The sequence below is a fragment of the Augochlora pura genome, chromosome 6 (genome assembly GCF_028453695.1).
Source record: "Augochlora pura isolate Apur16 chromosome 6, APUR_v2.2.1, whole genome shotgun sequence".
Classification (NCBI taxonomy): domain Eukaryota; kingdom Metazoa; phylum Arthropoda; class Insecta; order Hymenoptera; family Halictidae; genus Augochlora; species Augochlora pura.
Window position 1 is genome coordinate 102,097 of NC_135777.1, and position 26,315 is coordinate 128,411.

General features: G+C 39.7%; 1 protein-coding gene across 3 annotated transcripts in view; it reads left to right on the top strand.

The window, feature by feature from the left end:
* Kuz (zinc-dependent metalloprotease kuz) overlaps positions 1 to 26,315 on the top strand; it is a 137,914-nt gene that overhangs the window by 101,103 nt on the left and 10,496 nt on the right. For all 3 annotated transcript variants that reach the window (XM_078182762.1, XM_078182763.1, XM_078182764.1), the window contains exons 2-8: positions 9,206 to 9,466; positions 13,202 to 13,396; positions 23,253 to 23,563; positions 24,035 to 24,181; positions 25,257 to 25,405; positions 25,648 to 25,882; positions 25,963 to 26,134. In XM_078182762.1, the coding sequence (XP_078038888.1) occupies positions 9,206 to 9,466; positions 13,202 to 13,396; positions 23,253 to 23,563; positions 24,035 to 24,181; positions 25,257 to 25,405; positions 25,648 to 25,882; positions 25,963 to 26,134 (1,470 nt within the window). The remainder of the gene's footprint in view (positions 1 to 9,205; positions 9,467 to 13,201; positions 13,397 to 23,252; positions 23,564 to 24,034; positions 24,182 to 25,256; positions 25,406 to 25,647; positions 25,883 to 25,962; positions 26,135 to 26,315) is intronic.

The window sequence follows — 26,315 nt, forward strand, 5'->3', positions numbered from 1 at the left end:
CGAGGTAGGTGAACGAGTCCATTACTCGTCCTGTATAGAGTAGAGAGTACACGTCCGAAGCAGAATTTTCACACGATTCCGTTCTACATACTCATTCTATTATCGTTTCACTTCCTCGCATTAACGACACGATCTCCGATAGATACCAATTCCTAACAATTTCCACAGAGTTATTAAAACATCGTCGTCGCAGCTTCCTCTCGGAGCACGGTCTTCAAAGGACACTCTCTTCGCAATCGATAAACACGTTCTCATCGCCGCCGTTACGTAATTACGCTAAACGCTGTCGTCACTTACAGCAACTTTTAATGATTTCTTCTCGAGTTTTTCCCATGCACCTTCGTAGCGTTCGAGGCGGAAAGGGCCTTCCACGATCATTGGAAGTAATTAAGTTCGCTGTATGAAAGGGTTCATAATTCCTCCGGAGTAGATACGTTCGGGGGAATTACACTTTGTTAAAAACGCTCGTCCCGCCGCCGAGGACAAGGGAGCAATTTTACTTGAAAATGTCTCGAGTCGCGGAACTTTTCGCCGGGGAAAAGTTGTTCGCCGTTAAGGGGAGTAGAGGAGGATTTAGAAATGAAATCCTCCCGGAGCTGTCCGGAACACCAAATCAAACTGATTCGGCCGGCGCCCGGCGAGGAGACAGAAGAGTGTAGAGGAGAGGCATAGAGGACGACGGGGCGGAGCTTTTCCTTCGTTTGCAGATGGAGAAGAACTATGTATTCGGCAAGGAGCGGCCATGACACGGAAACACGATCTCCATCGATCGAGGCCTTCCGGATTGTAATTCAAATACCCTGAAAATTTGATAGGTCCCGTAGGTATCCTTGTCGCGGCGCTATTAGACCCAATAGTCCGGTTTCAATAAGCGGCACGCTATTCCTGAATCATGGGAAAGGGAAATCTCCCTGTTCGGATTACACGGTTGCGCTAATTTAAAGGTGACGCCGCGCTGCCCCATTTACGCCTACGGTGTACACCGAGAGCACACCGCCGCTTACTCTCTGACCTACTTACCTCAATTCTTTCGTTACCTTGAGCGCGAATCCCATTTCGTAACCAATACCCACCGCTATTTTATACTATTTTACAGAGACCAAAAAGTAACAGCTATGTCAAAGATTTCATAGGGAAAGATCTTCGATAGAAAATTCATTTGTGTTCCCTTAAAGGGTGGTTAACGTTCAATTTTGAAGAGAATTTTCAAAAAATTAGCTAGTGGGATTAGAACTAATTAAAGGTCAACACTTTTCTTTTTAGTCAGATTTCGATATTCTTTCATACTTTGCTATAAAAGTATGCGAAGCTTTCGTATGTGAAAACGAATTGATTGTTTAATTCAAAATATAATTCTGTAATAACATAATATAATCTAATACTTTTCCATGCTCTGCTGTACTTTAAAAGTATTCCCCGAGCGTACAGAAATGTAATATGACAGAAGAGAACTATACAAGCTCCATCAAAATTTTAATTAAAACTTATTTACGTGATACATGTTCTAAACAATGTACCGCCTTTTAAAAATTCTAATAAGCGACCAATTCGATATATTCTTGCTTTTTCCTGTGTAAAAAAAAAAAAAAAAAAAAAAAAAACAATGATATATAACATGCGATGAAACTGACAAGCCTTATGTAAACACAATGGGTTTCCGCATCTTTTACTAACAATTACTGAATTTTGGGAACAAAACGTTCCATTCAGTTCAGATTTCTATATACATATAACGGTTCCAATCGGATTTGTTTTCAATTATTCATTTAAATCGTCCTTTCAATGGTTTTGAAAATTGGCAAAATTCTGTTTTATTCGCTTCGTTGAATTTTCTGTGTGAAAGGAATGATTGTTTTATAGTATAACACTGGTTGATCTGCTTCAACGATTTTTCGGGTCGCTAAACAGACCGCGCGATGTAGGAAACTCGAAAGAAGAGATAATAAAAGTAGTTACATTGTGTTCTGGTAGTCGGTGCTGACTCTTCAGATTTCCGAGATTTATCCAAGGATCCATCCTTTTTCGTAGATCTTCTACATTGTCCAACTGGGAATGGCGCAGATACGAGAACCGTTCCGACCCGTCGCACGCAAAAATTTAACACGAAGGGTCGTACAGCCCGTAACACAGACTATAATAATCTGTAACTATAAGAATTAATGGTCTGCCGCGGTGGAACGAGAAATTACAGAGTTAAACGATACCTTCTGTTTTAACAAAGAATATAGTTCACGGGGAACATTATTTCACAGCGTTGGTATATTGAAATGTCTGCAGAAATGGAGAGCGCTGGTATTCTTTTCACAAAAAATACGAATGTTTATTTTGAATTTTCAAATATTATTCCAACCTGATGTATCCGTAGTTCCTTTAATTTGGAAACTCGGAAGAGAGCGCACAATACAGGAATATATTCGAAAGTGGAATTTTTCATGTGAATTTTCGATTTGCAAAATTACCACTGAAATTGTACACGTTCGCTCAATATTTTCACAGCTTGCGAAACAGTTTGCTCTTCTTGCTAGAAAAATTTCAATTACTTTCAGTTGCGATTACTTTGCATCATGCGCTGTGTTTTAGTTTATTGTATTCTGTGCGGTAGTGTTATTTCTAACGTTGGAATACTGTTTGACAAGTTAAACGTTACAATACGAAGTGATTTGTACCCTGTCAAAAGTTATAACTAGCTTCCTTCAAATGTCAACATAGTATGACAATAGCGATTCGATGTTTCAATATGTTACAAACACTCGAGTATATTTCATTTAGTTCTTGTTTATTTCGCTGTTTGCGTACAGTCTCATCGTAGAAATAAGTGAGAAATCATAAAACAAGTTTTCAGTCTTGATATTTTTTTTTAACAAATATTGAAGCTATAAATGAAATAAATCGAAACGTACTCTGTTGGCATGTTTAATGTACATCTAGGTAGTTGGGAAACTACATGCATACAGCTGAGCGAACCTATTTAACGTCCACTTTCGCTTCGATTTGCAGTTCTGAACTGATTAACGCCCATCTTTGTGCTCCTTGAGCAAAGAACTGGAACGATACTTGAACAAGTTTCGGAACTAGATCAAATCTTATGGTGCTACAAATTCACCTACGCGTGACCTTCGCTATTTGGTGAAAACAAGTCGCTATTTAACCAAAAGCGTTACTCATTGCACAGTAAATACAATGTTTAGTTAATACATTCTGGCAACGTTATGAAGATTTTACGTATATCTCGTTAGACAACCTACAAGTCACTCAAAGTCCGCTCTCTGTTTCATTTTTAGAAGTTTGTACATTAAAAATTCATAAATTCGTTATCGCGTTAGAAGTTGCATGAAAAATCTCTTTCCAATTTAAACTTAAGGGTCTAGATTAATTTTCTGCTGTTATCTTTTTGCCATGATGCACCTGGCCTCGATAAAGTGCAAATGTTTCATGGCCAATGGCTATCTTGAAAATAAATGCGGATAAAGGTATGAATTGAAAACATTTGCATTTTCTAGCTTTACGGAATTTTGCCAATATAAAAGCGTAGATTGAGCAATAAATAATTAGTTGTAGCTTTTTTATTTTAAGTATGCGAGACAGAGGCTGCCGTCGTCAAGAATTCATGGCAAAAATAATTGAAGGGGTAGTAGGAAATTTAGGTTAAGACCCATTGTACTTAGTAAACACTTACAGTGACAATGATTGAATGATTAAGTATCTCAAGGAAATGTTACTTAAGGTGGTTTCGTTGAAACTTGTGTTTCAGCAGATTCAGTGGATTCATTCAGGAATTGTTTCATTACAATAACCGTCTGAAACCCTTTGTTCTTCACCGGAATGCCGCATTGTATTGTATTTAAAAGAGGCGTCCCAAGGATGAAAGCAATGGTCATCGTAGAAACGAAAGATTCTGCTTTTGCTGAAAATTAGATTACCGATCAAACACGATCTAGATACGGTACTTTTATTAATAAATACTTTGCGAATTGCTTCATATATTCTACATGATATTTCAGTTACGAGAAGAAACTGAAAATTCATTTTCCTTCAAGTACAGTCTTTTTCACAGTACATATTTCACGAAAAAAAACAACAGAAACTAAGTAAAAAGACATTGTTTCTTTGAATCATTTTAATGAGGATAAAATAATTTGACAACATTATTACATTCTTCTTACGTTTTCTCAATTTTATATTTCAACTACCTTTTTCTGTATAAATATATAAAATCCGCGGTCTAATTACTTAACTTACTCCTACTGATTTCGATTATAAATACATAAAATTGGCGATCTAACGATAAGTTTGTTCCAAGTAATTTTGGAAGGAATACCTCCGGACAGAATCTCAGTCGAACGTGACGTTTGCATTCCCCTAAGAAACACGGCTCGACGTATCGAGCCGTGTGCAAGGAATGCAATTTGAATGCGGCCGGTTATATTCCCGACAGCGTTCCGTTAGCACCATCAATTTCACTTGACTTCTGCCTGGAAATATCGAAACGTAAAAAAGCAGCGCGAGTGTTCCCGGGAAAACGAAACCCTCTCAATTTGCGACACGACCTCGGGTCAGAGGGCTTGATATCGTGCCGTAATATCTTGTGATATCAGGCTTCGCAGTCTGGCCACATATCTCCAACATCCGGGGACAGGCGTTACACATCGTGTACGCACATGTTATAAGGTAATTCGGTACAGTTCTCCTAGGCTGTTACTGCCACGTAACATTCATCTTGACGGAACACATTACTCTTCCTATCGGCTTACAACTTTCTGTTTTATATCGAAACGTCGGCCGATCTCTTCGAGGTTTTGCATATTCCATTACTATAATGTAAATTAGGATAGGTATCAACGACGTATTACATTTATGCAAATACCGGGCGCGATCCGATCGAACGTACTCTTATCTTTTCTCTGTAATTAATCAAACGCAACCGTGTCACGTGTCGTAGTGCAGAGAAGCCAATTACTGTACCCCGTTGGAGGTCTTCAGGAGTTGCCACTACTAAAAAGAACGTTAGTAATTTCATGGAAATTTCTTTTAAGAGCGCGTACAGATAGATTTCAAGGATTCTTTCTCATCGATATAAATTTTCCCATCGAGCGAATATCAAATGTTCCCTGGCTGTTGGAAGAAAATCGTCAAAAAAAAAAGATCGGGGGTCAGTTATGACTTATAATCTACAAACATCAATTACCGTACCTCTCCTGCTACGCCCCCTCTCTGAATAGTATCCCTCCCTGAAAATATTATATACAATATTCTATTATATATATACAATATTCTATTTTACGGAGCAACAATCGGTGTCTTTTTCAACAGGCCATTTCCCGTAAATCAAACTTCGATTTAATGAGATTACTGGAGTGTGATTTTTCATGCAGGACAAAGCTTTAGGTATTAATTTGCGAAAATTGGGAGAAATGAAACTTTAATTCTTTCGATACGAGCCTTAATAGAGTAGATCAAATTAAATTTTCACAAATTTTGTTCAATTTTATGTTACTGTATAAAATCCTGCATGTACGGACTGCACATTTTATACTTTGATATTAAACTGACTACTCTGTGAACCTGTTCGTGCTTTAATAACTTATGTTAATCGAGTAACAATCAAAATACAGTATGTCGTTTCAAAAAATGGGAAGAATAATATTTTTGATGTGATCGGTTTAGGTGCGTTTCTTTCCAAAGATTTCAGTCGAGAGTCTCTTCCGAGGCTCTCGTTCTTAATTGTCGCGCCACAAACTCCGCCAAACGGTTTGGCCAAGCCGTTTAACTATCCATACGCTTCAGGAAACTGTGATTCGCGATATCCGCATCCCGTAATAAAGACGACCGCCGCGTACACCGCAGAACTGCGCAAGAATCTCCATCTGCACGCCGGTCGGTAATTATGCGATTCAACTTCGGACTAGGCCGAAGTACCATATTCATTGTCGGGAAAACTCATCTAAACATATCGGCCGTTATTGCGGAGATGTATGCAGTTTAATATAAGCGTGCGAACGCGGGCGTGCCCTTCGCCGGCGAACAAATAGCTGTAATCATAATAAACCTGGCACGCGTTTTCAATGGAACGGCGATATTGCCGCGGTATTGTAACGGCGTTGTGTCGAGCGTTGGCGATTTAAAATTTTCCGAATGGCTGATAACTTCGCGCGCATCGCTAAGGACGCGTAATTCGAACGAGCGAATCGTAGAGTAAAGGAATATACAGGGTGTCCCAAAAATTACTCAAAATTAGATTACTAAAAAATTACTTCTCCAGCTATCTATCGCTAGAATTTGGATTCTTATGGAAAATAAGAATTGTCTGCATTTGCTGCAAAATACAGAAGCTCGAGATATTAAACTTTAATTTTTTCATGCCGAGATCATAAGAAAATAAATTGGTTATGTCCAAATAATAATATACACAATAAATACTCAGACTTTTTTGTCGAGACATATCACGTTAATTATCATGTTAAATAGTATAAAATTCATGTCATAATATTAATGGTATTAAGCTTCACGTATGAGATTAATACTAAACCTATCGAGCCGATCAAACTGAGATCAGTATTTCATTTCTTGTTAACAAATGATAATGATTATTGAAGTTATAGACTAAAGCAGTTTTTTCATCGTTCTAAAGCAACACACGCCCATTGCTATTAGAGAGTTACGTTTAGTGGTAAGTAAAAGTGAAATGAGCATCCGTGGATACCAAAGCGAAACGAATTAAATAAATAATTAACAATTATACAATATACGTACAACTGGAATTAAAATTCATCGTCTTATCACCGTTAGTTTACCGTATGTGCTGTGTATCTCTACGCCGCAGAGTCTATGGAAAACCGTCGTTCCCACTTTCTGCGCGCCGACATCGCGCCGCAATCGCGAAGAAAAGTCGTCTAATATAAATTCATGTCACTACCGTGAAAATTACGAGCAATACCAAGCCGAGAGAACACTCGGCGGGTCGGTTACCCCGAGATACTTTGTCTCTCATTAACCTAACCGAACATCTCCCGCCAAATGTGAAATAATTGCAACAAGAGCACCCCGGCTAATAAGGTTTCACTTTTCCTGTCCGCAACCGAACACGGTTTCCGCGTACGCGCTACGTGGAAACACAATATGATAACGTCACGGAAAAACGATCGGTGGGATTTCCTAGCGAAATCCGTGTGCGGCATGGCACGTTTTTTCCGCGACGGAAGCACCGATGCGCGTTCGAACAACGATGCTGGAGCGTTTCGAATGAGAATTTCCGAATGAGAATTTCCTTTTGCGCGACTTTTGTTATAATAAATGCGAAACTCTCGAGAACACACGCTTTCGGAGAATGAATAGCTTTTGTTCAGCTGCGAAGCATCCGCTGAGGTACTGCGTAAAATTACCGGCACTTGGAGCGTGCGGACGCAACGTTTTCCGCATAATCAAGGAAGTTTCGATTGGTCTCCCAAGAAATTCTTATCTCCGGTTTTGGTAATGAATAGAAAGCGGATTTTATAGATTTCTGATAAAAATGGCCATAGAACTGATTGCGTCAAATAAACTCTTTCGATCAATATTTGGAAAATGTTTCAGATAAATTCTACGAATAGAATCGTATACGTTATTCGCCATTCGAATAAAATATGCTTAACTCTGACGTCTGGAATTCTAAATACCTATTTCGTCCATTGCGCCTTGCGGTCCGATGTAGACTATTGTTCGGCAAATTAATTTCAGTCAATTGTTTTACCTGCTGCAGAGCTAATGGTTGCGTATCACTGTAAAGTGTCCATTGATGCTCAACACAATGGCAGAACTACAGACTTTGAAATACATCTTTCCACATTTAGCCGGCCCAGGGGATTTTCGTCCTTTAGAAAATACCGGTACCCCCAAACAATGAGCTCGCTTAAGGATTTCGACGACGAGGATTTCCAGACCTTTTAAGATTATAAATTCTCATCTTGTTCCCACTCTCATTTTCTCGCAAGTGTCAACGATTTTCCGATGCGCAGGAAAACAGAAGCAAACGTTTTCATTTGCCAATCGTACATTTTAATTGCGCCACAGTGTATTCAACGTTTTAGTGAATTAATGCAGCAAAGCGTCTTAATAAGACGTAATAATTAACAATTTTTATTCCGACAAAATGTAAATTCTCTGTGTCAATTTCAAGAAACAGATACCAATTCCGATTCCGTTTCCGCCATTATTTTTGCACCAAGCTCTGATGGATAAATTCTAGAGAAGAGCTTTTCAAGTATTCGCGGCTGGTGCAAATTAATTTGCAAAATCGCGAAGACTCGGCTGAATCGTGTCTAGTTTGCGAATGTCTCCGAACGATAAGGGTTTATGACCATATTGTTCTACGATGCAGTGATAGAAACCCGCGCGTACGCGATCCTCTCGCACTGTATTAATGCTGGCGGATATTCTCCAATCCCATTGTCCATTGTCGAGCGAATACATATCTAGGTGAATCCTGCTGCTGATGAGTTCGGAGATAATCTATTTCGGCTAAGAAATGCTGAAAATTAAAATGTCTTGCCCGCATAGTTGCTAATCCTTAAAGCTCCGCTTTTACCGGAACCGATTGATCCAAGAACTGAATTGATCCACTCTTCGTACTAAATCCCAGACCACCGGGCCGAGGTATACATTAACGTCCCTGTACTCTCTCAACGAACGACAAAATTCGATTCCTCTTGCAATCACTTGCAATCTGTGCTATTAAGTTGCGGATCGTTATACGATGTATATATATATATATATAATAATTAAATGTAAATGATAATATAAATGTAAATGAAAGTATAATATTCTTCGTCAACGAAACGATTGCTCATCATAAAAAGAAAATTAAAATATTATCAAAGTTTGTCAATTTATATATTTCAATTATTATAATAAATACATTAAGAAATCTGCAGTTTAGTTATTAGAGTGAAATATATATGTTTTCGACATGCACTCGCAAATGATGACGTTGGAAAAGTATTTAAGACTTTTACAAAGGTGTGTTATATTTTTAAACACGTAACACATTTTTATAAAAATCTATTACGATTCATTATAATTACATTTTATATAAAAATTTATTCTAATTAAATAATCTTGCAAAAGTCCTAAATAATAACACAAATTTGCCGATGTTTCTATTGTTTCTAAATATGCATTTTATATGAAGATGCTCTAAAGTGATATCTTTCTTTCTTTCTTTTTGTTACAGCACGAAGACTGAACGAATATATTCACCACTATGAACCACTGTCCTATCCTACTGAAGAGATCCATCGGGGTCACTTGAGGGCCAAGAGGTCGGTTACCCGCGACAATTCTGTGACTATGAAGTTTCGTTCGCACGGAAGGGACTTTCATATTCGACTGAAGCGGGACCTGACTACATTTAGCAATAACCTAATTATTGAGGGCCCCTCCGGCCAATCGGAGGACCTCGAAACATCACACATCTACCAGGGCCACTTAGTCGGTGAGTTGCGTTTTAATGAATGTTCGAAAAATTATGGCCAATCTCCGGGCTAATTACAGGAAAATCTGTTTCTCGAAATAAAATTATTTTATAAAGTTATTGGCCGAGTTTTCGTATCCCGTACCGCGCGCGTGCCCGATAAATTCGCTTCGAAGCTTTTTGCTTTTTGCTTTTTGCTTTTTGCTTTTTGCTTTTCCATTTTGCAAGGAATTTGAGCATTTATGATTCAGATTTTACGCACGAGTATTACCCCCGATTCGTTGGCGAAATTTCTGCGCAAATATTCAATGTACGGTTCGATCGGGAGGGGAGGGGGATCTAAACAATATTAATTCTTTTCATTCTTTAATACATTTAATAAGATCAAATTGATATACGAACGTTCTTAGTTCTTTTGTTATTTTTCTTTTCAGAGATTTCATTATATTTACTTGTTTGATCTTGCATTGTTTCAATTACTATTATACTCTATTCATTCGATATTTTCGAGAGTTTGATAACGTTAGATACCATATTACGTAGACGAACCGAACAACTGTTCGTTTAAAATGATACTCGTTATCTCTATCCCAAATACGTTCTCCGTTAGCTTTAGAATTTTTGCAGATGAAAATATTTACAAAACGAAAAGGTCATTCCATGCAGAGCTATTTAATGAAATATTTAAGCAAATGTTATAATATATAAACAAATTGCACTTCAGCAAAAATGACCCCTGTGCTCTGCACAGAAAATTCACATAAACGAACACGTACAAAGAAATATTCATATCTGGAACACACAAAACCAGCCTAACATGGTAATACATGCGCCATACCGGAAGCGCAAGCAAAGCTCTAAGAAGATCTATAAAGCTGGAAGGTATAGGAATCTATAAACATTCTTATTTATTCAAACACATTTCGCGTCGCAAATTTCGATCGCTGGCACGATGCAGCCCGTAAATTCATGGCACGTCTATGACGCATCCAGCTGCAAGGATCGCTCAAGCATGTTATGTTACGGCCGCGTAAGGTCACCGTGCAATATCGAAGGCGCGCGCGCGCTCTCTGTCACGAAAAGAAAGTACAATCACGCGCTTCTGTCCGGCACGGGAACACAGGGCAACATAGAAAATAGTTTAAACAGCAGAGCGTGCTTCTTCTCACTCATAAATCGTGATCCTCTTTGCTTCTTCAGTGCGCGCTGTTACATTCTAAACTTTGACCTCGGCGAGCCAGTGTACCGTTTCACGGTATATTCCGCGCGCGTTACATCTACTCCCACGTTTCCCCGCGATATCCAGGTGTGGCACGCAAAAGTGCGTGTCACGTTAGATACCGGGTGAGACCTTTATTTGCAGCGTAATAATTTAGCGTAGTTCGCGCGCGCAAAGGGAGGTTTTAAATTATGGATTCGGTCGCCGGGCTGCTGGGACGGTGTATATCGCGTTCACTTTTGTGTTCGCGCGAACCACGCCGACCCGGTTCCATGCGTTCGCGTGTTTCGCGGATAGAGGATATCTGTTGTCTCCAGTTCGGAAAAATACCCTGTTCGTACTCGTGTTTCTCCGAACTTTGCGTCTAACTACAGTCTTATTAACCCCGCTCCAGATATTGTGCGAATCTTGCGAATTCGAGACTAACGCAATAAATATCTCGACCGTAGGAGTATTCGGTAGAAGGTCGCAAATTAGCGAAGCCCTAAGGGGATAGGCGAGCCCGTGACCCAGCTCCCGTCTAGCTGAACCCTCCACGGCTGTTGTTACGTGTTGAAGAACACTCGCGCCCTTCTTATAAACAGCTTTATTAGAATAATGTGCGATACACTTGTCCGCTCAGGCTGGCGAAGGTGCGGGGGACTGTTGAAAGTTTCATGTTCGCGCACAAAGTGTCTTTAGAGGCTTGCAAGAGGCCCCCGATGTTCCCCGAAAGTTGGCGGGTAACGCTATGTATGATGATACATAGGTCTATGTCTTCACCTCATTTCTAACAGCAGCCCTTATCTTCGGCGGTGACGAAAATTTGGAACTTGGGCTGGTCACCGGGCACCCTAAGTCTGCTGCTCCTTATCTGTGCCGGCAACCCCTAGGCGGCTGCTTAACGCTACGCGACTGCCGCGAAACAGACATTTAAGTTTCAAGCTCGATATTCTCGTTGCAGGATTGAAAGAAATATTTTAGAAGACGACGATAACACGAAAATTGCGGACACGCGGCACCAATGCCGCAATGTTGTTAAATATCAGAAGAAAAATCTCTAAAAAAAAAAATGGGATTCTTTAAAAGCTGAAGCAAGTTCATTTTGCTGGGTTGATTGAGAAGAAAATAGGATCGAATATTTTGTGTGGGATACTACTAACTTATCAAAAGGTCTAGTCGCCTATTTTCTACCCGCGATGAACAAATATTTCGCTCTATTAATTACGAACGAGAACAAGTAACCCTATTGCAACCTTAAATTTTATTTCACCTAAATTTTTCATTATCAATGGAGAATTTTATGAATTCATTTACCTTTGAGTGATATTGGTTTTTTTCCAATTCATCGCTATCAAATCGATGGACAAATTAAGATGTGAAAATCAGGAAACTGTGGACGAGACAATCTCAAAATGAATGCCTGAAAATCTATAGCATTTAGGAGATATTAATATTGATGCAACACCTAAAGACAATTTGTGACACTGTCTAACGAAGCTCTCGGAGACGATTTCTTAAATATTTATTTAACTCCTTGCACATTGTTGACCCATTCTCGGATAATTGGGACACAGTGTGTAGAAGGAAACGTTTCATAGTTATCATCGCTGTATGTATACATATACAATCGAGTGATGCAGTGGAGTATGCTAGAACGAACGTAATTGGTTCTGGAACCTCGTTCGTTATAGCAGCTGTCCGTCGTAGCATGAATGCCCCGAGCTACAGTATGCATTTAGGGGTAGCACCAAGCGTGTCCACGGTCTGGAGCAAACTTACCATCCAATATAACAATTTAAATACTACAAGACAAATTTGAGGCATCTAATAGAGGAACGCGCGTAATGTTTCATCTTATTACCTATAGAGGAGATCAGGGTCGAAAGTAACAAACGGTGAAGTAACAAATTGTGAATAATTAAAAATTTGTTATAGCTATCATTGCAAATTACTATCTCAATTACATTGTTATATTAATTATAGAGATATGAAATTAAGTTATGTTGTTACCTCCGACCCCCTAATTGGGTTTCATGACGAGAGCATATTTAACGCGAGTTCTTTCCGAAAACTCTGATTTACGTCTGTGCGTGCGAAGACAGCAATTTTAGTGTGTTAATACTGTAGGATTACTCTACTAGACGTACACGGCAACGCAGTTAATTTCGTCATCCCCAGGATAAAATGAAACACTGCTATTTTATCATACCTCGCACATACATGCCCGTACCCCATCTACCATTCTCGTCCGATACTTATAATCCTCCAGCTGGACAATATTTCGAAAGAAGTTGAAAGGACCGTAGCTGCAAAAAATGTTATCATTTTTGAACAAGTTTTGTGGGAACTATTTTACAAAATGAAAATTAATTCGGTCTTTTTAGTTATTCCCCGAAATCGTAGAAAGGTCAAATTTATTTTTCCTGAAACAGCAGCCCGAGTTTAGGTAACGAGTTTAGAAGCTGCGGACTGTTTACGAATGTATAGACTGTTATATTTTTCATTGCACATTCGTCAATCGTTACTGAATACGAACCGCGTTTTTCTTTTTTCAGGCGAACCTGGCAGTCACGTGTTCGGGAGCATCAGCGACGGTGTGTTCCACGGAAAAATAATTTCGCCTCGCAGTGGCGCGTGGTACGTGGAAAAGGCGCACTATTACTTTCCACCATACGAGATAAATGACACGCTGCATTCTGTGATCTATCATGAAAATGACGTCCACGATCCGTACAGCCATCTTCGAAAAGGTTTGTCGAGTAACCCAACATTATACATATTTCGAACGGAAACAGCGACACCATAAATATTCTTCGCCGGAAGACCGCATACACGCGATGTCTCGTTGCCGAGGCTCCTCCGAAATTCATTCTTATTATCTTGTTTATTCGCGTAACAAAAACTCCTTTGCTCGTCTCCTTGTAACGATAATGCATTCTTTTAAATAAATATAGAGGTAATCAGAAATCGTATGGTATCGGATGGAACAGTAATGCGTAATAATACATTACACTTATTAATAAAATAATGCATTTGGATACATTAGAAATTTGTACGATTTTGAATGGATGTATCGTATTTTGGAGTTATCGAAAACAACAGCTTCGAAATTTGTTAGGAAATATTATTTCATAACATCTAAACGCTCATAACCAAATCGCGAGTGTTTATGCAAACTCGCGCTTCATCAAATTCATTTGTAGAGGCTGCAATGATGTAACCGTTTACCTGGTTCCAGCGTTACAGATTTAATAATACAACAATTGCTATTTTGCTTTATACGATAATTTCTTCGACTATTCGAATACTTGCTGCTGATTCAATCGCATCGGTTAATGCGTGTAAGTCGATCGAATTGCAACTCACATTAGTCAAACAGTTTATATTGAGGTTTGCAAATTACAACTGTGCGTTGGCAATAGGTCGCGGAATTGGATAAACAAGTCCCCAGGCTAGTACATGCATAGTCAACTAAGCAAACGGAATTAACAGTTTCTGAATAACTAGTTTGCATTTTACATCATTTACTTGTCACTGATTCGCCCGAGATAAATAAACTAATAGAATTTAGTCAACGGCAGAGACGTTCTCGAGCGAGAGACAAACTGGGTACGTCGTAAACCAGCAGAACCATTGGGTATATTTTATTCGAAAAACGAATCGAACTTTATTCGTTCAACTTATTCGAGATATTATTTGAATGAAAATTTATTCAAAAAATTGTTTCGAACAATTATTCGAGTAAGACTTTAACAGAAGAATCTATATATTAATCGAATAAAACTTTATATAGTAAAAAAGTTTCGTTTGGAAAAATTCATCGAAATATTGGTCGAATAAAAATTGATTCTTCAAATACCCAATTCTTCAATTCTTCAATTCTTTTGCAAACCAAAGCGCGTTAAAGATTTCATACACTGCGCCAATCCCTAATATATTTTGAAAGTGACTCCAACGGTTAAAAAATTGTATCAATACCAGTCGGAGATTTCAATGAAACAGTTATTAAACTGAAAACCTAGAGGTAGTTCGATATCGTACATTAAAAGTACGTGAAAGAAATTTTTTTTTTCCGAGCGTTAGCTGGAGACGAAGTTATCGAACAGTATTTTTCAAAGACTTCTTTTTACGTTATACCTTTCGTTCCCTTCGCTTGAGCTCGTTTTTAACGAATCGAATCTTGAGATTACTGTTGAATTCACCTAAATATAGAGAGTGTTCCAGTTTCATCTCTTATTGAAAATATTTTGAAACATTCGCTGAATTGAAGAAGAGAACGCGCTTTCATCGACTTGCCGGCGGAGTGTTGCTAGGTGGAAACGTTGAAACACGAGCGTAGGTCATTTACGCTTGTTTAAATGGAACCGTGTATTTTTAAACGGCCAGATCGATGCAGCCCGCCGCTTCTTATAGAAATGTATTAACCTATTTATGTCGAGGAATCATCAATTTAAGAGATATTTCAATCGCCATGTCGATTAAATTTCTGTATCCGGGCTGTGAGATATATGGTATAGTTTGACATTAAGAATATAAATACATTTCTGTGACAAGTTGCCACAGAAATTGCAAGTAATAATATTCTCTACCAAGTATCTGGTAAATTAATCATCGTTGGATTCGTAATACTTGTCTAATGTACACAAGTGGTCTACCTAAAACCGGACGGCTAAACATCGTTTTGATTATCAGTGATCTGGGAAATGTTTCAAACGCGACATTTGCCGAATGTCGCGACTTGCACATTTTAGGTTGTCAGACATGCAAACATTTTTAACTTACGACATCGTCCGACAAGGGGAAAGCTGGCTAAACAAGGACATTTAAAAAAATAGTAATCATTCGCTTGTGACATCTTTCAGATGATTCGTGTCGTAACACGAATCTGTACACACTTGTCTCGTATTCATTATTTTCCCCTCAATTATTAGAATTATTAAATTTTGTGATATTTATAAGAAATGTACAATGCGAACATATTGTAAATTTGATTCGAATAACATTCCTATAATCCGAATATAATGTAAAGCGTACAAATAATACGAAAAATATATAATACAGATTACTATTATATTATATATTTCCATATTTTAGTCAGAACAATCTTTTTTTCTTGTATATAATTTTGAATATAAACTTTGATATATTATATTTGTATATAATTTGTCGTATATAAATCTATTTGAAGAAGAATGGAAGAAAATGTGAGACGGATCAATGCCCCGGATGTTTGTTCGGCCACGTAGCGACAGACGAGCGAACACTGCGATTTCACACTCGCAAAACTTCTCCTAATGATCGCATCTTTCGGCAACGCGCAGTCTTTCGAAGCTGCGAGCCAGCTAGTAGAGTCAGCGAAAGAAAGATGTCAAGTTTGTCGGCGGAGGTGGTCTCTCGTTTGGGTAACTGTTGAACCATTATGCTCCGCGGAGTTTCTATAGATTGGTCGGATAGTTTGTGTCAACACAGTCCTTGCAGCGTAGCGGCGTCGCGCGACTCTGCATTTACACACTCGGATGGCCATTCCTTTGCCGTTTCTCCCCGTTTCGAACCGTCGAATGACAGGTTAGATTACATTGCGAAGCATCCTTAAAGGAGCAACCGACCGTGTATGGTTTTTCACCGAATTACTTTAACGACGCACGCCGGGCCGGCATGCACAAGTAACTGCGTAAAGCAGCCACTTCTTGCCGTTTCGGTGGACGTTTGGATCTACCATTTCTGAAATTTTCGAAATTGTCAGTCTGCTGACACGCGGCAAAAATAAACGTTTTATTCTGAAATGTAATATGTATTCCTTCTCTCGATGATTTTAGCAGGTAAACTGCGAATAAAATCAAACTTGTCAAAGAGAATGCAAAAGTAGTTTCTTTATACGTTTTTACTGGTTTGCATCTATTTATTTTTCTCACGATACGACAACATTCCTAAATTCTTCGAATCTTTTGTTAACGAGTTATCAATCATTTCTATCGACGAGCTACAAAATTACATAATTACAAAGATACATAAGTAATCACGGTATCGCATCGTTTATTGATCGTCTGAAATCGTTCCAACAGAAAATGACCTACCAGCTCGTGGAACGATAAAGAGAGAGAGAGAGAAAAAAAGATTAAACAAAGAAGAACAAAAACGATATTAATTCAAAAGGAATCAAACCGTATTTGTAACAGCCAATTGGTAACATATAGATGTAAAAGTTCAAAGGTACGATGAAAATGTCCCTATAAATCGCTGATTCGTTCGACGAATGGCAAAGTAAATTGTGTGTTGCGAAATGTAATTTGTGGAATTTCCCGAGGCAGCGAATTCTAACGGTAAAGCTTGATGCCTTGCGTTAGCTAGGGCCGTGTCGTAAGTTACAGTGAAAAATCTGTCTGGCCCGAAAGTCGCAGATAGTTAAATTTCCCCCGTTGCGGCAAAAATCTGTAGAACCGTTCCTACACAGCGAAGGTTGCGCGCGCGTTTCAATGTTGTGTGGAGGTCGAACTCAAACAGGTAGAATGTCTAGGTCGAGCTTCGGGACTTTCACGATTTAAAAGAGTGCTTAACGATGCGAATAGAGTCCCACGTAGTAGACGCGGAACATTGCGCCTTCCACTCCATTTACCACGAGGAAAGATATACACACCGAGGACATTGCGCGTACGTGTCGCTCCGCCTTTCCAGCGACTCGTCTTTGAAGTCTATTGCGGAGAACTGATAAGTTCCTCTTCCACGAACTGCCTTTCCCCGTACCCCAATAATAATAACTAATTGATGTTTTACCAGCGTTATCGATCGCGGAAGAATTGCTTTCGATCGTTGCGTGGTTCTGCGAACTCAGAGGCCAGAATTTATATTGGTTTGTCGGCGGCGGGGTTATACATGTATGTATATCGATTATCGGTTTATCCGAAATACTTTAATTTCCTGAGCGCAACTATTTTTTGGGGCGCAGGAAATAGAAGGTGCGTTTATCCGGAGAATTTGTTGAAATTGCATTTCGTTGTAAATATTGGCCACGTGAACGGGGAACTCGTGTTTGCACATTTTTGGTTGTTCGAAGAAATATTCTCCGATGGTAAGCTCCTTATACACTGTTAGCATTATAATTTGTACGATTTAATCCTGCCGAAGCTTCCCGTAATACGGTAGATTACTTCGAAATATTAAAGACGATATTTATTAACAGCCGCGCGTATTAACTGGATGAAAACGTTCTTACGATCGAGGCTGAAGAAGAATCCCGGAATAAGTATTTGAGATCGAATAAATGATGATTATGATCATTCAAAGAATTGTATTTCTCGAATAGAGACACCGTCTGGTTTATTCAAAGTGGAACATAATATTGCATATAAATATGTCGGCTACATATAATAGGAGAGCTAACAATATTGAAATGAAACATGAAATGAAAATATGTTATTTATTAAAATCATAGACATTTCATTCAGCTGTCCAATTAATTAAATGCATCCTAAGAAGTTAGATTTTTTTATAAAAATTCAATTGCTTCCGGTCGCGTTACGAAATACATAAATATTTCTCGAACATTTTCCAAAGACTGCAGTAATGCGTACTAATTTCAGACAACGAACCAAGTACAATTGTAAATTACGAGTGAAGAGTTTTTTTCTCTTGAACCAGCGGGTGTTCCCTAGCGAGAAGTTAATCAACTTCTTACGAATTAAACGAACGGACTCGGTGAAAAGCATAAGGAATCCACCTCACTAAAGTTAACGTGAAATATTGCAGAACGTTTTTCCGTCATAAAATTTAAGATTCGAGCGAAACTAGCGAAACTTTACTCGATTGTCTTGGTGGTCGTAACTAGACTCTGAATCTTCATGCATATTTGTATTTTCACGCAATTTTAGACAAGCGAGTTCAGACAATAACGATCATATTGGTTTTCAACGTAAATAAGTTCGTTTATAGTCAACATATCTTCTTATTTATTATCGAAGTTCCGAATATTATTCAATTGATCATTACCGCATGTTATTAATCACAAGTACGCACATTCGCGAAAGGTCGCATACAAATTCTTGTAATTAGGACGTGCTTGCAGCAGCACTAATATATTTCTGTTACAATCTTACATATTGTATAAATTAATATTCACCGCCGAGTGTTTTGATTAAACCGGTACGTGTAGAAAACGATGTTAATGTTGCACATTAGAATGTGTTATTACTGCATAATGTATTAGCAATGTAGTAATAACTCAGCCCCGTATTTCACGAGACTCTAAAGCATAAAATAAGCATTTAGTTAACTCCTACGCTGGCTGCTGCGTTTAATCCTTAATGTACTTCAGGAGTGGACTTCAAATAAACCTCGGAACGACTGTACGTCGTTCATTTACAACAACAATCAACATTAAGAAATGCTTTCTCATGTCATCATTGTTTAGAAGAAGATAATATCTAATATAATTATCCAGGGTTTAAATTGTCCCAAAAATATTTGTTTGCTCTCTCGAGTAACTACTTTATTGTATTATACACTTCATTTATTTGTACCTTTCATTGAAAAATGTGTACCTTTAACATAATATTAATAACCAGCTGATATATTGACACACAACATTGCCAAACGGTTATACAAATTGATTTACATTCAAAAGGTAAAACAACACCGCAAAGCTATAGAATACGGCAAGCTATCGCGTGCAAAATTTCTGGCGCCGTCGTCGCAAGAACGAAACTCTCACTTTTGTTACACGTTCCGCTCGCAAGCTCAGAGCTGGTGCAGAACCAGCGTCTACCTACACAAGGTAGTTCGAGTCAAGTTCGTCCACCGCCGAAAACTGGAACGATAGACCAGAATGTCTGCGCAACGCAAATAGTCAATTGCCAGTTGGAACGAGTTCCGCCACGCCACGCCGTGCCCGTGCCCGTGCTCGTGCAGGGAGATTACATTTTCGGGATGTAAGGTGCGGGCCCCGGGGAGTCGTTTGATAGCGTGAATTCCATGCGCTGTTCGCGATATCATTACGAAAGAAAGTAGTCCATTCGAGTGTGCATGTGTGTAGCGCTCGCAGGAGCGTGGGCAGACAGGAAGGGAATAACAGGACCGACCGAAGGAGTTCACCGAATCTGAATTAGGTATGGATGGCGGCGCTTCCATAGGTACGCATGCGGATTTCGCCCGGGTCTGACGCGATCCGTGGCCCTGTTTACAGCATTTGTGCAAATAACCGCCGCTTAAATAAACACTGGCCGGATCGCGTATAATATTTATCGCGGGCTGTCGTCCATATTGCTCTACGTGGACGAATGCCGCCATCTTGCCTGTTTGCCTACTGGATATACGTGCGTGCCGTTATGAGTCTGCAACATTAACGCTCCTCGGGACCGGCACAATCCCGACGAATTCCTGCACGTCAAGAGAAGCCGACGCGAACGGACCTAGCACGTTCGGCGGTAGCACAGTTGTATCCTCCAAATAAAACTATACATTTGGAACGCGACATGTTTTTATTTACCAGTTAGCTGTTGCGTTGCACTATCTTAACACTCCAAGTGTGCGGCGAGTTACTGTAATTATACTGTGTATCATGTACATTAGAGAAAGATGTTAATATCCTGACACAACCGGTTAGTTCAATGACTAAATACTATAAACGATTTCAACAAAGTTATTCCTTTCAATTATGTCTTATTCCTTATGTATACTTGATGTTTAGCGATGGTTGATTGAAAACGGTTGATTGAAATCCTTGTAGCGCCGGGTTATGAATATCGTGCAACAGTATCTGCAGTTTGGCTGTGAATAGACTGCGGATCTTTGTGGAAAAATGAGAATGTTCCGCATCAGTTGTAACAAACAGGAGCCAGAAATTTCTTTTACTATAATAATTCCTACAAGTTGACAGTGTTATATCGATATTCTTGAACACTTTCAATCTTTCATCTGTTTTAAATGGCACCGTGCCATAAATGCATCAAATCTATATAGGGTACTTCTAAGTAGACTGCGGATCTTCGTGCATTTGCGACACGAAGATCATTTATGCGTTTACACATTGTTTTTTGTTTTATCATAGCGATTAATAGAAAGAATTGATTTTTATTTCATGCCTTTCTCTTGTCTTTCGTCGGCCTTTATAACGGTAACCTTGCTGCGTAGATATCGCGAATAAATCCCTCGAATATCTTCACGCCGATACGGCCGGTTATTAAAGCTCCTGGCTCACAGTTAACCCGCCAATAAAACCAGCAGCCACCGCCGCAATTATCTGGGATATCGGAGACCATCGTTGTTCGCTTGTTCTTACTTGTGATTCATCTCGATTCCAAAAAGTGCCGAGGTAATTTAAGCGACGCGGTGATCATAATCGGTTATCGATACGCCCCGCAGTTTCCAAATTTTCAGCACACGTTGCTATTTGAACTTTTAACACCGTTATGCATAAAAATTTTATTGTATTTTCATACGATCCCTGAAATGTGTAAAATTTTAATTTGATTTCTTCTGTACACATATGTATGGATCAACCACTTTAATGCAAAAAGTTAAGATTAATATTCAATGATGTTTACATGTATAAGTAAACAATATAGAACAAAAGCAAATTATACATATAATAAGAGAGCAATGGAAATTATTAAAGAAAAATTGCGAGGCAGTATGATTCACTTAGAAAATTATACTCTGAAAATAATGTTGCTTTTACCAGTGCACGAACCGCAACAGAATACCATTCGAAGAAGCCAACAAAAAAAAAGCTTTCTATTCATTTCCATAATTGCGGTATCAGAATGCATAATAATAGGTATATTAAAAAAGCAACATTGCTTGAATTTTTAACAATACCCTCGAACAATGCAAGCAGTTACAACGTAGATTCTGTATCGATTTGCGTAACAGGAGAAAGTCGTATCACTTTCTTAGAGCCGTAATTAGAAAATAATTGCATAGGAAAAAGCAGAACAGCTTTTCTCTACTAGAGATTGATTTTTTCTTCCGCAACATATCTTCGCGGGCGCAATGAGTCTTTAATATTTCTAGATACATAAAATCATAACATTTACTTCCAAGAAATATAGAAAAATCTTGCAAAAGAAATTTCTATCTTAAGTCACTTTTAAAGAAGTGTCAATGCATAAACAAGATTAATTCTTGCTTTGTGCCCGGAGATGTGTTAATACTAAAATAAATTGGGGTTGGTTTTCGGCAGTTAACCCGTCGATTGTTTGCATCCGTAGAGGTTGTGACGCCGATATCCGGTCGGGCAGGGCTACCGTTCGCGAAGAAATTATCGGACACGGAAGAGTCTGGTCGAAGAAACGGAGGAAACATTAAATGACCATTCTGAAATCTCGCCTCGTAAAAAGTGATACAGTGGCCGCACGTCGCGTCGCGTCGCGTCGCGTCGCGTCGGCTGCGTTCGCCGGCGTCACCGTGAAAAAGGAAGTGCGATTTCACACCCGCACGTACGTGGCCGACCATGTCCTCAAAATAATAGCGTCGTCGTTACGGGCGATACAACACCCAAGGGGAAGCGGTTAAGTTTGTCATTACGTGACGCATTATGTCCGAGCATCCGCTGTACAGACACGGCTCCCTGCATTTCGAAATTACACGAATAATTAAACTGCGCGTCGGTATTTTCGCTGCAAGTCGGTGCACCTTCGCATACACTGCGCTCGAAGCATCGGCGCAAGCGTTTCAATAATGTTTTCCAATTGCACTCGGCGTTCATCGAATCTATTGTATTGACACGCAGCCAATTTTTTTTTTTCGCTTTTTTAAATTGCATCGACCCGAGGTATGCCACGATTAGCTTTCGTTCTATTAAATAATCGAAATTCATATTTATTTTAATAAAGTATTCTCCAAATTAAGTGCCATATTTTTCATGACAGCACTTGGCGATCTTTGCTGTAGATGCATGAAGTCAGCAGTCTAATTATAACATAAAATGCGTTTACAACCAAGCAATAAGTAGAACACCTTAAAGCTTGACGCTCCGATGATCGCAGTTTCGCTTGATAAACCGCGATCCGTAAGTGGCAACAGGCAGCAACAATAGGCATTGCAGCAAGGATAAGCAGGAAACACATCCCCTCGCGTTATTTGTATTTGTACCACGCATAGTTAAATGATTATTATTATTATCATTATTGAAAAAATTCCAAAATATTTTGAAGGGAATATAATCTAAAAATCAATAAACTTTAAGAGGGAAATTTTAAAAAGTTCAAAACAGTTTTTCTATTCAGTTGCCAAAAAATTAAACAATAAGTCTACTGTGGATTCCGTGGGTTTATGGGAAGATTGCGGTGAGATTAAAAGAATGAAGAATGTTAAATGTATTATTTTTAATTCATTCAAATGCTCGTAAGAAGGAAGAATTTGTATTTAGTTTTCGTTTCTTGCAACTGATTCAGATAATTTTGATTTTGTATGTAAAAATCCGTAGTGTAATAATGTTGGATTGGAAACTGATCTTTATCAACGCAGGCTTTCGTGCACACCGTTTGCGTCCGTCCGGTTTGTATTGGACGATTTAGGGTGATATTCTAGCGGGCACAATAAAAGCGTAACGATCGTCTGGCATTTTATTGTCTCACATAATTTGATAGCGATAACGTTTCGTGTTGGCCGTAGGCGAGCACGGTGGCTGCGGGGTCACCGACGATGTGGTCGAGTGGATGGAGAGAATTCAAAATTCTGGCGAGCCGGACGTTCCACCCCCTCCTCCTCCACCGAGGCCGGCCGCAAACGTGAAGGAGTCGAAACCATCCGGAGATTCGTGGAACGCCAATCAGGAATCACCTGGTCATAAATACTCCCGGGAAGCTAACGAACCTAGTCATCGAAGGGCGCGAAGAGCAGCCAGACCAAAGGAGGACTATAATAACACTTGCTCCCTTTTTATTCAGACTGATCCTCTTATATGGCGGCACATATCCGAACAGGTAAGCCAAATAAAGCCAGGCCGGATGCATTTGACAGAGAAACGCGGGCGCGCGCGCTCTCGCACCCCCCTCGGCTCCTTTTCAAAGCGGAGAACACGACGGTGCCTTTCAGAAACGATAACAACTGACCCATTTCTTTTCCGCTATAAAATTTCACTCGAAAACGTAATAATTCCTTGCGCAATCCACCGAATGCTCTGAATACCAGCCATTCTGCCGTTGTAGTCACATTCACACAGCTTTGCCCCGGTAATAGGGGCCGGCGTAATTTCATTTCGTATTTTCCTCGAAACTAGACGTCCCTGCATTCCCGGTGTCCTTGCGTTAGAAGAATATTTCCATCTCCGCATTCTTTTTCGCCCGGGCATTCTTTTCCCGCGGCCGTTATAAAAATCTCGTTCCCCCATATAAACCGTTCTGAAACACGTGAAATTCGCGGATATTGAATTTCCCACCGCCAACGTTTCGCAGTTACAACACGACGTCGAGAAAACCAAAGAAGAGATACTGTCGCTCATCGCGCACCACGTCACCGCCGTTAACTACATATACAGGGACACGAGGTTCGACGGCAGAATCAAGCACAGGAATATCAAATTCGAGGTGCAGCGGATAAAGGTGAGTGAATTCTGATTGGCCGTTGTCTGGCTGTCGAGATAGGGCCTGAAGTGTATCGTTAGCGGGATCGTGCACGATTCAAATCGAATTACTCAAGGAATTATAATTGCAAAGCAATTCAATTACGTTATGATTCGATCATTCGCAAAACTTATCAATTCGTCGTTTGGATCTCCGTTCAATTAAATTCCAATGTAAATCGTAGTTATTATTGTTGGAGTATAATTATGAAATGTTAGGTTGGTGCGTGCGAAATGTCGGATTTTTAAATGTATATATAAAACTGCGTATCTTTATTTTAGACGCTGTTTATTTAATCAAGATTTGCTCCATTCGCTTCGATACACTCTTTCCAACGAGATTTTAATTTTATTTTAGAATCAATAAACTCTGATATGGAATCTGTCAGACTCTCTTCATTTTCATACTGTTTAGTGAAAGTCGGTCGGCGAAAGATCCGGTGAATAAGCTGCTGCAGAATTTCATATTGTAATTGATTCAAAATTCGCAACTGTTTTGTACGACGTATGCGACCGAGCGTTGTCGTGGAGACGTATTGGGTTATCGATTAACATGCGATGGGCGTATAATTTTCAATTTTTCATGCATCCCATGAATGCATTGTTGATACTTTTCGGCTGCAATTGTTACCCTGGTTCGGAGGAATAAGTAGTGAATTACTCTAGTCAGATTCCACCAAACTCTTAAGTTAACCCCTTGCAATCATTTTCATAATAGAACCAGACAATTTTTGTTTCCTGCATTGTCTCTATTTACCTTCGTTTCTATACAGAAGATAACTCTTCTATAACAGAAGAATATATTTTTAGAGACGCTTTAATAAGACACGAAAATTTGTCTTCATTTGTAATTTCTCCAAATGACTGTCAGCCAGAGTTAGATTTGCATAAAGATCATCTTCGTTCTACCGATGGCGTTCGAGTTGAGTCCGAAGTGAACAGCTATCGCGAGCACCGACGCGCCGCATCTCGAGTCCCTTTTGTCAAGGAGCAGACCATAATTCCAGCGATAAGCAGGAGCGTGGATCGTTACATCTGATCGTTCTGTCCGATAGATCGACGACGACACGGCGTGCACGCCCCAGCAGACGTACGGCGAGCCGAACCCCTTCTGCATGGAGAACATCGACGTCAGTAACTTTTTAAACTTGCACTCGCTCGGCAACCACCAGGACTTCTGTCTCGCTTATGTGTTCACCTACAGGTAACGACACGGTCGTACTTTTTTTTTTTTTCCAAGAAGTTAATTCGTCAACCAGTCACGATATTTGAAAATTTTTAACGACATTTCACGCTCTCTATTTATACTACATTGTGTGTTGTGGACTAAACTTGAAAAATTGCACTTTGGCCATCTGTGTGGGGACTAGCGTGCGCCGACTGTGTTGCGCTCTTGACATAAATACGGAACCGTGGTAATCACCGGCGCGACCTTATCATTCGCAGAGATTTCACCGGCGGCACGCTCGGGCTCGCATGGGTCGCTTCGGCTTCCGGTGCGTCCGGAGGCATATGCGAGCAATTTAAAACTTACACGGAAACTGTGGGCGGCATGTACCAGTCGACGAAAAGGTCCCTGAACACCGGGATCATTACGTTCGTGAATTACAACAGCAGAGTGCCGCCCAAGGTCTCGCAGCTGACGCTGGCCCACGAGATAGGACACAATTTCGGATCACCTGTACGGCTTGATTTTTCTTTAGCAGATTTTCTTCTAATTTTTTCAGTCGATCTAATGCTCTCTCGCGACTATATTTACAGCATGATTTTCCGCCGGAGTGCAGACCCGGTGGCCTGCACGGGAATTACATCATGTTCGCATCAGCGACGAGCGGCGATCGACCGAACAACAGCAAATTTTCGAAATGCAGCATCGGGAATATCAGCAATGTCCTGGACGCCATCGAAGACAAGAAGAAAAATTGCTTCACCGGTACGTACGTTTCTCTCGGAGTTTCGCCGATTTATGGTTTTACTGCGACTATTGTGCGCTACGCTTCTTGTCCTACCACTGATTCGAAGTTCTTCGGTGTTAAACTCTTGCACGATAACAGTGTCTCCCAACCTTCTCGAGTTTGCAATAAACTTTCGGTCTACAACTTGGTTTTTTCCTT